This window comes from Pelodiscus sinensis, chromosome 17 (assembly GCF_049634645.1).
Source record: "Pelodiscus sinensis isolate JC-2024 chromosome 17, ASM4963464v1, whole genome shotgun sequence".
NCBI classification, from domain to species: domain Eukaryota; kingdom Metazoa; phylum Chordata; order Testudines; family Trionychidae; genus Pelodiscus; species Pelodiscus sinensis.
The window spans coordinates 20,813,774-20,828,336 of record NC_134727.1 but is presented as its reverse complement, the minus strand read 5'-3'; the positions used below and the strand labels follow the sequence as shown (position 1 = coordinate 20,828,336).

Genomic DNA, 14,563 nt, shown 5'->3' with positions numbered 1-14,563 from the left:
CACTTTTACAATATTTTGGCACAGCAAAATGTATCCTAGATATTGGCATAATAGGTATCTTGCGCAAAATATAGTTGATTGGTAGATATTACTAGAACGACCAAGTCTCACTTTGCTATAAATATAGGGGTAGAAAAGATAATCAGTGGGAAGGAATAAGCAGGATTGACCCACAGGTTCTGCTTTTGATGTGACAATAAGAAATGGACCCCTTCATACGAGCGAGCCCAGTGCCTGGCATTCCAACGTGTGTGAAACAAAGGAACCATGACCTCCTGTCTGGCATTGTAGGTAGCATATGGGTGAAGTGTAAGTGAACTAGGCTTAATTATTGTATTATAATAATCTTCTATTACTTGCTTTTGCATTGCTTTGCATTATATTGATTGCTTTAGAATTTAAATCTTAAATATTTTAAATTGTATAATAATTGTTTGTAAGGCTTGTAAAACTTAAACAACTATGTTCACTGCTTAACGCTTGTAATACATAAATAAGTGGTTAAGTCTCTCTGGAGTGTTCTGATTTCTCTTGGATCTAAAAATCGAACCACACGATACCTGTCCACACACATCTTTTTCAAAAGAGCTCTTTCAGAAAAAGGCTTCTTCCTCGTAGAATGAGGGTTACCAACATCAGAAAAATCCTCTGTTCTTTTGATATTCTTTTGGAAGAACGTGATTGCAGTGTGGACGTAACTGAAGTTTTTTTGGAAAAAAGGCTGTTTTTCTGAAAAAATTTCTGTAGTGTAGACATACCCTATGGTCTTTCACTTTTAGCATCTCAGTTCAAGTATATCTCAGGCTAAGTGGAATAAATACTTCTCAACAAAAAACTGAACATGCCTGTGAATGAAGTGAAAGGAGACATACTTATGTGGCTGAATATTCATATCCACCCAAACTTGGCATACCGACAGCCCAAAGAGCCCACATGATAAACCTGTTTAGATAAAAGAAATTCAATGAAAACTCAGACTGAACTCCAACCCTTAATTTGCCCATACCTGCAATGTAACCTTGAAGAAGTCACTTTGCCTCTGTGATCTCATCAAGATGAACAGTTAGTGCTGTGTGTGTATGTGTCCATGTCCCCAGACTCCTTGTAGTGGTGGCTTGTGGTGGAAGGGTGCCCCACCCCAGTGTCAAGAGTATGGCCGGCCATTCCAGACATCCTGCGACCAATAGCACAACAGTCGTCTGTTGTAGCCTCCTGGGGCTGTGTGCCCCAGACTGGTATTCCACGTGCTCCCACATGCACAGGCTACTGCACGATCCCCAGGCCACAAAGACCAAGCGAGGAGTGCGCAGCTGCCCCTCACCGCATGCCACCTCCACCCTGTATGTGTGTAGGTAACGTGATGGCACTCACCAGATGTGGCTTCCCCAAACTCAGATGATGCCTGGGACACATCCAGAATGTGGGGTTCCAGCTCCAGGATCAGGAGGGTTATTGAGCTATCCTCGTCTGGCTCCTCCTCTTTCTCCTTCTCCTCTGTGTATCTGCCCTCCGTGAGGACGATAACAGGCATCTCGAGCCCTGAGTCCACTACCGGGGAAGTGGAAGGCAAGGACTACCCTGCCCCTTATTGTGTGGTGCAGGTCCTCATAGTACGGGCAGATCTGGGGTTCTGCCCTGGAGTGGGAGCTATGCTCCCAGGCCTTGGCATACACTTGGCATACACTTGGGATCCTTTACTTTCATCCGCACCTGCTCCTGGTGCCCCACAATAGCCAGGCTGTTGGCCATGGAGCCACAGATGTCAGCGTTCCGGCATCTGCTACAGAGATCCTGGATGTTGGTCTCGTCACCACAAAACTCAATGAGGTCCAGGATGTCCGCATCAGACCAGTAAGGCGCATGTCTCTTTCGTCCCTGGACAAGCTCCCGGGAGCTGAGAGACTGCTCCGTGGGAGCAGCGGAGGGCTGGGTTGGAGCAGCAGAGTAGCTCATTTTGAGCTAACTCAAGGCAGAGGCAGCTGCTGGATGGCTCAGGGCTATCAGGGCTTGCTGTCAGACACAAGCCCTTTCCCCTGAGGCTGCAGCTTTAAGGGGTCCAGGGGAAGAGGGAACTATAGAGTTCTGATGAGTATAGACAGAGTGGCCAGCAGGGAACCATGGGAAGTGCTGGAGACCAATTATTTCAATATAACTCCAACCACCCTGTCTACACAGGCACTATTTTGAAATAGCTATTTTGGAAGAGGCGTTATTTCTAGTGGAATGAGGTTTACAAACACTGAAATAAGCCACCCATTTTTTCAAAATTATTTAAAAATAACAGGCTATCTGTGTAGACACTCATATAGTTATTTTGGAATAACATCTTCCAATTACAGTAAAACTCCGATGGTCCGGCATCTGACGGTCCGGCACTCCTGACGGTCCGGCACCATCAGGAACCCGGAAGTGCTCCGGGCAGCCGGACCATTGGAGCTGCTCTGCCCCCAGCTTCCCCGATTCAGCCGCTGCTAAAACTGACCAGTGCTGAATCCGGGAAGCAGGGGGCAGAACAGCTGGAGTGCTGCCGGGTAGGTCCAGTAGCGCTGCCCCTCGGGGGTGCGAGACCAACCCAGCAGCACCCCAGCTGTCCCGGATTCAGCCGCTGCTGAAATTGACCAGCAGCTGAATCCCGGAAGCCCGAGACAGAGCTGCTCTGCCCCAACTTCCTGGAATCAGCCGCTGGTCAGTTTCAGCAGCAGCTGACTTGGGTACACCTGGGACAGAGCAGCTGGGCTGCTGCTGGGTTGGTCCCCGCAGTGCCGAGGTTTGGCGCTACCGGACCAACCCAGCAGCACCCCAGATGCTCTGCTGCAGGCGCCCCCGATTCAGCCGCTGCTGAAACTGACCAGCAGTGGCTGAATCGGGGACTCCTGGGGCAGAGCCGGACTATCAGAAGGGAGGGCTATGAGGGGGTCTGGGGTAGAATCCCCCCACCCCACTCCAGACCCCTCATAGCCCCCCCTTCTGATAGTCCGGCATATCTGATAATCTGGCACCCCTGGGTCCTAAAGGTGACGGATTATCGGAAGTTTACTGTACTCACTGTCCATCTAAACAAACCCTGTGTTTGTTCCCATCTCTGGAGAAAAGGATATAACACTTTTCTAATTCAAAGGTTTGTGACTGAACTTAATTTATTAAGTCTGTAATGCCTTTGATACCCTTGTGTAAAAGGTGCTGTAGAAGTGCCAATTACTTTATTACTAATGTTAAAATCATGCTCGGTCATTTTAGAACACTAAAAATGGTTTGTTTATTCTACAACTGAATTTAATTCAGTTTCTATAAACATTAAAAAGGAGCAGCTGTTTGTCCACACCTCTAGACAAATATGATGCTATTTTAAAATAGTTATTGTAATGCACCCTCCCTTCAGTATCATCTAACCCTTCCACAACAAAAAAAGAATGGAGAAGAAAATGGGACTTTTTATGTGCCTTGCTGAAGACAGTTGGACTTAAGTATCACTTAAGCACATATTTAAGTGCTTTGCTGACCTAGGATCTTAAGGATTAACTAGTTAACTAGCTTCTTAAAAACTGAAAAGTGCAAAGTTTTGGACAGCATGTGAAGATGAATGTGAACTGATATTCCTGGGCAGCAATAAACATCTCATCTTACATTTAAAGACAGGGCCACATATGCATTTTAAATGTGGGTTTTTTTAGTATTTACTCTTTATATCATGTTTCAGAGGTGAGCCCACTTCCTCGTTAGAATACAAGAAACAAATTTTAGCATATGTACAAATATATATTCTTGAGACAAAAGCAAAAGCAAATGTGTTTGATATAAAATTGCTTTAGAATTGGACGTTTGTTCACAGAAATAACTATCTTTCAATTCTGTAAGACTTTTGGAGATTTTCAAAGAGTTTTACAAACCTCACTCAATTTAACCTTTATTATTATTTTATGCACACATTTCTAATTACCGTTCTCATATCATGCTAGGTAGGACTCAGAATTATAAGTGATTTTTGTGGATGGGTAACTATGCACCACATTTTGCTGGCAGATAAGGAACAGGAAACGAAGAGTCCTGACACTGAATCTACGGACCATAACTCTACACACAGTACTAGTCTATAAACGACTCACTATGACTATACTCATTGTTAGCCTGATACTGAGAAGTACTAATTCAAAGAGTGTCTTGTAAAAGGGGCATTTCTGTACCACATAAATAACTGTATAAAAGAAACATCTTAAAGAGAAACTTTCAAACCCATTTCCATCCATTGGTCCCAGGTGAATTGGAGGATTCCTCACACTTTCCCCATTTGCTCTCAGTCATGCCAACTAAAGTACAAAGGAATTATAGAACTGTTGTTTGTGGACAAGTGGTCCACAGATCCCTTCCCTGTGCTCTGCAGAACGCAGAGTTCAGAACACCAGACAATGACCAAATCGGAGACCAGATAAGGAACGAACTGGTCAGAGGTGGGGCTTGCTCTCTCACGAAGAGGTCCATAGCATGGAAAAGCTGGAGAACCAAATATGGTTAGATGAGTGTCCAAATGTTTACTACAAAGTGTTTCTACACAGTTGGAGTTTCTACTGAGCACTCTGACAGATCATTGATAAAGACCTCTGTGCAGTATTTGACAGCTGAATACCTGAGAACAAACCTTGTGTGTTTCAGTATCTATGCCAGCTCTCCCCAGATCACTTGAAAGGTCATTGTCCAACTTGGTCTATAGCATTATTTTATGTTACAATTTATATCCCAGTTATGACCTACCTACTAATACTAAATAGTTTGTCTCATTTGCATATCTCCCATGGCTTTACAAAGGAAGATGATAGATCGTTATTCCTATTTTATGGATAGGAAAACTGAGATACAGAGCTGTTAATGTGACTTAGCCGGGGTCACACAGTTAGCCACTGGAAGAGTCAGGAATGGAACATAAATCCCCCTTACTCCTATTTCTGCTCCGTACTACTGAACAGCAGAGAGACATTTAAGGACAGATTGCTATAGAGCTGATACCATTTCCAGAACAACATAGAAAGTGACTAGTTTGGAGTTCATTATCTTTTTGTATCAGGATGATTTTTGTGCACCCAAACGGACCAGTGACAAAGAGTCCTGTAGCACCTTATAGACTAACAGATGTATTGGAGCATAAGCTTTCATGGGCAAAGACCCACTTTGTCAGTCTTTGATCTTCAGTCTTCGTGGATCTGATGAAGTGGGTCTTTGCCCGTGAAAAGCTTATGCTCCCATACATCTGTTAGTCTATAAGGGTATGTCTACACTACAAAGTTATTCGAACTAACAGATGTTAGTTCGAATTAACTTTGATAGGCGCTACATTAGCAAACCGCTAGTTCGAACTTAATTCGAACTAGAGGAGCGCTTAATTCGAACTAGGTAAACCTCATTCCATGAGGACTAACGCCTAGTTCGAATTAAGTAGTTCGAATTAAGGGCTATGTAGCCACTTAATTTGAACTAGTGGGAGGCTAGCCCTCCCCAGCTTTCCCTGGTGGCCACTCTGGGCACCACCAGGGAAACTCGTCTGCCCCCCTCCCGGCCCCGGACTGGCTACGGTGCCCGTGCCAGGTGCAAGCCTGCCAGCACCTAGCCAGCAGACCCTGCATCTGGCATGGCTCAAGCCAGCCACCCAGCCCTCTGCCTCTTCCTGGGACCAGGCTGGCGGCTCCCGGGAGCCTGCCCAGGTCCACAAGAGGCGGGCGCCCACCTAGTCTAGTGCAGACATCGAGGACCTCATCCATGACCTCCGCACTAGGCACAGGAAAGTGGCCGTCTAGGACAGGATAGCTGCCAGCCTGGCCACCCAGGAGCAGGTTTGCATGAAAATCAAGGTGGTCCAGTGAGACCCCCGACCCCAAGCCCTCAGCTTAGAACATAAAAACATAAGAAAGTCCATACTAGGTCAGACCAAAGGTCCATCTAGCCCAGTAGCCTGTCTGCCGACAGCGGCCCACACTAGATACCCTGGAGGGGATGGACCGAAACAATGACCAATCCATTTGTCTCGTGCCATCCATCTTCAGCCTTCCACAAACAGAGGCCAGGGACATCATTTCTACCCCCTGGCTAATACCACTCCATGGACCCAGCCTCCATGAATTGATCTAAATTCTCTTTAAACTCTGTTCTAATTCTAGCCTTCACAGCCTCCTGCAGCAAGGAGTTCCACAGGTTGACTATTTACTTTGTGAAGAAGAACTTTCTTTTATTAGTTGAAGCCTGCTACCCATTCATTTCATTTAGTGTCCTCTAGTCCTTCTATTATGGGAACTAATGAAGAACTTTTCTTTATGCACCCTCTCCACACCACTCATGCTTTTATAGATCTCTATCATATCCCCCCTCAGTCTCCTCTTTTCTAAGATGAAAAGTCCCAGTCTCTTTAGCCTCTCTTCATATGGGACCTGTTCCAAACCCCTGATCATTTTAGTTGTCCTCCCCTCTCCCACCCTCTCTCTTCCCCTCTCCCACCTCCTTTTCCCAGTCTCCCCGAGTTTTGTTCAATAAAGAGAGTTTCTATTTTTGAACACACGTGTCCTTTATTTTGTACATCAGGAAGGGGGGCTAGGGAGGGGGTAAGTGGAAGGAGATGAGGGAGGAATGGAGCACAAGGCCCTGATGGGGAGGACTGGGGTGGCTCTGCGGGCTCCTCGGGGTGGAAGCTCTCCTGCAGCCCCCCGATTGATCGCCCTCCCCGGATGGCAGCCTGCGGCAAGTGCAGCCGGGCTGATGGCCGAGTGCTGTGATGTGCCAAGTGTGGACACTCAGGGCACTCCAAGCCAGGACTGCTTTGCTGTCCTCCATCGAGTTAGCCAAGCGAGCGGGGAACCCCTGAGAACTGTCTGTCTGGGGTGGGGGTCAGGTCCCTTTAAGCACAGCCCTCGGCTAGCCTGAGACAGCAGCTCCACGTTCTAAGTCCTAATCTGATGCCCTGCCGGCACTGCTTCCGGGAAGCCTTAACCTCTGTTCCACTCAATGTGGACATGCTAGTTCGAATTAGCAAAATGCTAATTCGAACTAGTTTTTAGGTCTAGATGCACTAGTTCGAATGAGCTTAGTTCGAATTAACTAATTCGAATTAAGTTAGTTTGAATTAGTGCTGTAGTGTAGACATACCCTAAGGTGCTAAAGGACTCCTTGTCACTTTTGCAGATCCAGACTAACATGGCTACCCCTCTGATACCAAATGGACCAGGATACTCTTGATTACGAGTCAAGCTGTGAGCAGGGTGGGTATCTAAACACCCACAATTTGACTGACCTATTTGTCAATATCACTTTTAAGAAGTAATATTTGTTAAATGATGCAGCACAGAACTTGTGGCTTAGGGAGGAAGGGTTGAGGGGTTTTAAGCAACTTCTGTGCCCCTCATGCTCAGCTCAGCTGCTCTGGGGACTGGAGAGGCCTTATCTTAATTTAGATTAGGTATATGAAATTTTAACCAGTTAACCCATGGGGGCTGGAACAGCTCCCCACTCGCCTTGGGCAGGGAGCTGTTTCAGCCGCCCTTGGGACTGGCTGTGGACAGGGGCTGCTCTGGCAGTCTGAAACAGCCTCTCTGTCTACAGCTGGCCTGGGCATCCGCGTTGCAAGCAATGTTCCAGCTAAGGTGCACGCCTGCACAGCCACACACTAAAAATTCTTCCCCCACCCACTAATTCCAGAGAGCCACATGGCAGGCAGCTGCTCCGGTGGGTGGGGCCAGCTGAGACAGCGTGGTGAGGGAACCTCTGGGGCTGTCACGTGGCAGGAGGGGCTGGGGCCAGTTCTAGTGGCTGAGGCCGAGAACGGGACCTGCCACGTTCAGGGGGAGGGTGTCTGCTCCAGCGGCCGGGATCAGGACATGCCGCATGGCGGGAGGAGGTGCGGTCTGCTCCAGCGGCTGGATATAGGACCTACAGCATGGTGGGGTCTGCTCCAGCGGCCGGAATGTGTGTGGTAATAAATTGTGTTCCACGGTGGCCCACATCCAAACCAGTGCACGTGACCTCAATATTGGCGCACAAGCCAAAATTCACTCTGCTCATGGTTGGAAAATCTTAGAGGGAACACTGGTTGCAGGCAGGGGCTGCTCTGGCCAGGCTGAAGGAGCCCCTGCCTGTAGTGGGGGGCCACTGCAGCCTGGCTTCACTGACCTCTTCCCCTGCAATTGGTTAACCGGTTAATCAATTAAACAGGATTTTACATGCCTAATTTAGACTGCCCTGGGATTTATGTAAATCACAACAACCTCCTGGGGAGGCCCTCTGGGTGGCAGTGCTGCCTGAAAATTCTGCAGCACATTCAAGCCTGTTACTCAGTTTCCTCTTATGTAAAAATGTAGTTAATGGGCACATCTTTGTAAGCAGTTTAAGAAACAGCACGGTACATGTGCTTATTATTTTTATTTTGATTGAATAATAAAAGAGAAAGCACCAGTATGGTCAAGCTGTGGTGAAATTAGTCATTCCCAGAAAGCTCACATGGCCTGCCTTAGACAGCCAAGCCTAGCTCTTTCATTTAAACATCTTACAGTAGTAGAACAATGCAGGAACATGTTGGCCTTCAAAAATTCAGAGACTAAATGTTTCTTTGGGGGAATGCCAAGTCTAGAAGTGGAAGAAATCTTTGGAGGGCACTTTTTCCATAGGAAGAGCTTCAGTGTTGTTTAGAGATGCTTTAAACAGGTTAAATAATAGGGGGAAATATTCCTGCTGTTGTTTGAAGTAAAGAAAAATTCTCCATGGCCCCCTCCATACACTGAAGTCCAATGCAATAAGTAGCAATGGATTATTATATCCTTTTGTCTGTATTAATGTGCATGTTGTTTTTAGTTCTGACCCTTCAATTCTGTGGGCTGGCAAGATGGTATTTTCCTCTCTAGTCCTACTTTCACTGGATGAATCATGCTCTAGCATGGAGTACAGGGAGGGGGGAGGTGTCACTGTGATGTTCCTTTAATTAGGTCCACAGAGAAGGAAGTGAGAAGTGCATTGTCTCCATCAAAGCCACAAGCATACATTGCTTATTTCTTTGTTTGGATTTTCATGCTGCTAAAGGGTTTGGTAACTTGACACTGGCTTAAATTAACTGAGTAACACATATGAACAGGCACCAAGAAGGTTCTTTTGATTAAGAAATCGTTCCATAAATTCCTAGAAGTTCTTGACCACATTGCTTAATACAGGGGTGGGCAGTAATTTCTGATGGAGGGCCACTCCGAGAATTTGGAAAGTGGTTGAGGGCCGCATGTTATTAATGGAGGAGATGCAGGATCTGGGATGGAGGCTGAATGCAGAAGAGGGCTTGGGGTAAGGAAGGGAGTTATAACCTGGGGCACTAGAATGTGGTTCAGGGGTTGGATTGTGACCTAAGGCAGGGAATTGGGGTACAGGAGGGCGTGCAGGGGTTTGGGTTGTGATCTAGGGCAGGAGGGGACTGTGATCTGGGGCATAGGATTGGGGTGCCAGATCTGGATGGGGATATGGGTACAGGAGGAGGTCAGAGGATTTGGGTATGTGGAGTCGGGGGCAGAGGGTTGGGAGGGATTGGGGTGCCGGAGGCAGGCTCTGGCCAGGAGACTTACCAGCAAGCAGCCATTCCTGAATCAGTCTTGCTGTCTTCCCCTCTCCAGCACAGGCTGCAACCATGTGCTTTGGAGCCCCTCTTGCTTTGTGACTGCCTGTTATAGAAACAGGCATCTCCCATTGGCCAATTTCTGGCCAATGGGATTGTGCTGGGGGCAAGAGCAGCTCCTAAAGCTTTCCCCCCTCCCCTCTGGACTCACAGTTTTTAAAGAAAAACCGCCCCACAGTCATGTTTCTGAACAGCGTGCAGGTGTGGCAAGACAAGTGAGGAGCTTGCCTGGGACTCCCCGCAGCATCCACAGGCCAGATCCAGTGGCTTGGAGGGCTGGATACAGCCCATGGGCCATATTTTGCCCAAGCCTGGCTGGCTTAATATATCAACTTTTTTATTTTTTGCTTTTACCTGTGGTGTGCACATCTGATTTATCCTATGCCTACAGTAATTAAATAAGATGTAAACTTGCTGACTGACTGTTACTTGACCTTAGTGTTCAAGGAGAATCCTTCCAAAACAAAATGGAGTTCTCCTGAATTCTCAGATCCTTTTTGATGTCATTTGCCCCCAATGGCTTGCTTAAATGAAATAATAACAGGAGACTCAAACAGATGTTTTCCAATAGCATGGCACATACATGAATAATTTGCTGACCATCCAGGTGTGTCTTCACTGAAGACTTAAATCACATGATTACTTGAGTGCTCCCCAACACCCACCTCCATCTGCACATAATCCTCTCACATGAGTTTAGTGGTACTAGCAGGCCCTGCTGGGAAAAGGCTGGAGCTCGCTTGCCATTTTCACTTAGGTTTGTAACACACCCACTCTTCAGTAAGGGTACGTCTACACTGCAGGGCTGAAGTCAAATTAAGCTACACAACTTCAGCTAATTCAGCTTTTGGTGCTGTCTACACAGCAGGAAGTCAAAGGAAGAACACTCCTCATGAAATAAGGGTCATCATAAGTCAGAGTAAAAAGTCTTCCAGCTCGACATTATTTCAAAATAAGGATTGTAGTGTAGATGCGCACTATGTTATTTCGGAATAATGTGAATTATACCAAAATAACACTGCTGTGTAGACGTATCCTAAGGGTGCAGGTTAAATCACTGAAGTGCTTGACAGTCCTCCAGTGCCTTCATAAATTTCCACACCACCACCTCAGGAACTCCGAAGAACAAGTTATCCCAAAATTCCCCAGAAAGAATCATAGAATGGCTAAGTTTATTGCAGCACAAAAAACTTCAGGGCATGACCCCATGTCCTAGTGACAAATATGTGCAAGTGCATCAGCAGTAAAGGACACAGTCACACAAGTATGGCTTTGCACTGTGGTTCCTCAGAGGGATATGTTAATCCAGGCGCCAATCATCCAAGTTAATTCTTCAGTGAAGACATATACTCAATTTCATGTTTGGAAAACTTGAATTGTGTGCAAGAAAATACATCACACTTAAATTTAGCTTGGTTTTAGAAGCTTGCCCTTGCTTCTACTGATTTTTTTTTAATATCCTTCATGTCATCAATTTTCAAAATGTACAAAAGTTAGTGATCCCATATACGTCAGGATAGGCAAAAACTGTACATACATTACTCAACCCTACAAATATTTTACACATGTAATAATGCTTGTGCAAGTAACCACTCTGGCTTCAATGGGGCCACTTGCACAGGATCAAGGTCCTTATTAAACAAAATTCACATTCATTACAAATTGCTATTATTTTTACATTGAATGGTAGCAGGTAGACTTATGACCACATGTTTGGGCTGTGCTCGCAGCACACATAGCATGCAGAGGCCCCTTCTCAAAGGGTGCGTGGTGCAGAAATGCACGTGATCCCAATAATCGGCTGCTTCAGACTGGCATGCATGCTGGGTTGCTGGTTGGGAGCCACCTAGGGTAAGAACCTCCCAGCCAGAGCCTGCACCTGCATCACACTCTCTCCTGCACCCCAGCCTTCTGCCCTGCTCCTGCACCCTTCCCCAGGTTACAACCCCTCCTGCATGCAAATCCTCTGCACCCTTGCCCCAGGTCACAACTCCCTTCCAGACTCTGCACCCCTCTTACATCCCTCCCCCAGGTCAGAATCCTCTCCTGCACTGCTCCCTACTCCTGCGCCCCTATCCCCTGCTCCAGGTCACAATCTGCTTCTTCATCCAAACTACCTCCCAAATCCCACATTCCCTCCTGTATCCCAATCCTCTACCACAAGTTCTCTTCTTCACCCAATCTCCATCCCAGATCACACACATACTCATCAAAAAGTATGGCTTTTGACCACTTAAATTCTTGGAGTGCCCCCATCATCGGAACTTATTGCCCACCCTTCTCCTAGATCCATCTCATGTCAACAGGTGAGCAAAAACATTTTCAAACTGTTTAAGTGTTGTAGCTCACCATTCAATTGGCAAATATAAAGGAAAACTGAAATCATTCAATGTAAACATAACTAATAAAAAAAACCCTAAGCAAATAAATCATCACTGAAACCTTCCACTTTAAATAATTTCACTTGAAAATTATTTATGCAAAGTATCGCTAGATACTCTTATTGAAGTCAAATCACTTCTATCTCCTATAATTTTGGCTCCCAATATGGAAAAAAATCAGAAATTATAGAATGAAAATAGGTAATTTGATTTCTAAAACAAACTATGTAAGCCAACACACCCCGTAATACTTCATTTAAGCACTTATTTAAAACTTCCATGGGGCCAAAGTGTTCTCTGTTATCCTTGTGAGACTCTATATATTAAGAATAGCTCCACTGAAATGAAGACTTTTTCTAGTGTTAAGGCCTCACTCTGTAAACACGTGATACTCAGTGTGATGCTTCTACCTTGAGCAATGTCATGGTAATGATTGCATTATTGGGCCCTTACACTAGCACAAGGAAGAGCATGATTTGGACCTTCTCACTCACATCAACTTTCCACTACTTGCAAAGCAATACTCTGTCTAATTAGACATTCATTGATAAACATGTTTAGATTTTTTCCTACAAATCTTTCATTGTATAAGATGTGTGAAAAAATATTTCAATTACAAATAGGGAATTAATATCAGTATAATTTTTTTATTTTTCCTGGCTGTCAGAAATTATTGTAGGTGATTCACAAAATTGCCTGCTAGTTCACACATGATAGACATACATACATGATTATAAACTAGCAGGAGAGAAAGCTCCTTATGGAAGGGGGAAGTAGCTGTCCCACTAAAATCAAGGGTATTAAGTTCAAACCTTAGATTTAATATTAGGTGCTGCACACCCTTACTGCTAAGAGCTGAAAAGGGCTCAAGTGAAGGAGTAAAAGAGTGAATACTACACAAACCAGTAAAATGCTAAAATGTACTTAATTGCTTTCCTGGAAATGCACAGCTGAGTTAAACTGTCAATGAGAAAAGTGTATAAGCCTGTAAAAATTTCTGGTAAATATCTAGTGACAGTTTTTCTTAAAATCAGGTCTGATTACTAGTTTGCATAGTAAGTGTAAACATAGTAGAAAAATCATGAATATTTGCAGAAATAATCTGCTAAACGTTCAAACCAGTCTTCCTCTCGACAATGGCTAGCTAATGATAACAGTGTCCCCTTGCTTTCCACAAGGCTGAACTAATTTCTAAGTCTGGCACACGTAAGCTTTCGCCAGCAATCACTGCCGTGTATTAGCAGCAAAAGGCAATGTCATCAGAGCTTTTGGGGCAGTCATGCTCCTCTCCCACTTTTTCCACACACCCCACATTTCCCCTCCTCCCACCAGTCGTCCACTACTGAGCTGTACCTTCTGTGTGGCAGCTGCAGGCGAGGACGGTGTTCGGAGGTCTGAAGATGTAAGGCAGGTAACGAGAAAAGCATTTCATCTTCCAAAAATAAATTTAAAAATTAAAATAAACCAAGTCTCCTCAGTCCATGAGAAGTCCGTCTGCTTTCAAAGCAGACCGCATGGTAGGTGCATTACAGGACCCCTCCTGGGTCTGCAGAGCTGGGAAACCCAAGTAATCGCTGTCGCCGGACCCCATTTTGCTATCAGCAGCAAGCACCAGGAAGAGAGCCGCCTCACATTTCTGCATGCATGCTGCTCGAACTCTGAAGCCCCCAAGCAAGCTGGGATAGGCTCTTCATTGGCTGGAGCTCATCAGAGCAGGATTTGCTGACTAAGTCAGTCCTGCCTGTAAACACACACCCTGAACGACACTGCCCGCAATATCCTGCTCTCCTTTAGGTCTCTGTTTGTCTTCTTAGAAAGAAGGGAAAACAGCAGAGTCTGGGAACAGGGAGACTCTGTGACCTTATCTCATTCTGGGTAAAGGTCTTAATGTAACCAAAGCTTTATAACTTTGTCATCTGAGGGAAGGCAGCTGTTAAAATAAATAACCCAGGGAAGATGTGGATTTCAAGAAAAATAAGAGAGGATGCACGGAAATGGTTTCTGCCCTTGTTTTATTAAAGAACTGGGGGAGTGTTGAAAAACAAAAAAGGCATTTAGTTTTTAACCATAGCTGCAGCATAAAAACATCCTATATTTACAGGGAGCCTTTCATTTCAAATAGTGATAGAAATGTAGCCGTGTTAGTCTGGGGTAGCTGAAGCAAAATGCAGGACAATGTAGCACTTTAAAGACTAACAAGATTGTTTATTAGATGATGAGCTTTCCTGGGCCAGACCCACTTCCTCAGATCAAATAGTGGAAGAAAATAGTCACAACCATATATACCAAAGGATACAATTAAAAAAAAGTGAACACATATGAAAAGGACAAATCACATTGCAGAACAGGAGGGGGATGCGGGGGGGGGGGGGGAGGAAGGAAGGTAAGTGTCTGTGAATTGATGATATTAGAGGTGGGGAGAGTGGGATGTCTGTGAGCTAATGGTATTAGAGGTGATAATTGGGGAAGCTATCTTGGTAATGGGTAAGATAGTTTGAGTGTTTGTTCATTCCTTCCCGGAGAGTGTCGAATTTTAACATGAATGACAGTTCAGAGGATT

The 14,563-nt window shown here is 45.3% G+C and overlaps 1 protein-coding gene across 1 annotated transcript in view; it reads right to left on the bottom strand.

Moving 5' to 3' along the window:
• PPP2R2B (protein phosphatase 2 regulatory subunit Bbeta) overlaps positions 1-13,741 on the bottom strand; it is a 306,812-nt gene extending 293,071 nt beyond the window's left edge. The window contains exon 1 of the mRNA XM_006128562.4: positions 13,357-13,741. Coding sequence (XP_006128624.1) covers positions 13,357-13,435 — 79 coding nt within the window. The 5' untranslated portion in view covers positions 13,436-13,741. The remainder of the gene's footprint in view (positions 1-13,356) is intronic.
• Between the last annotated feature and the right edge of the window lie 822 nt (positions 13,742-14,563).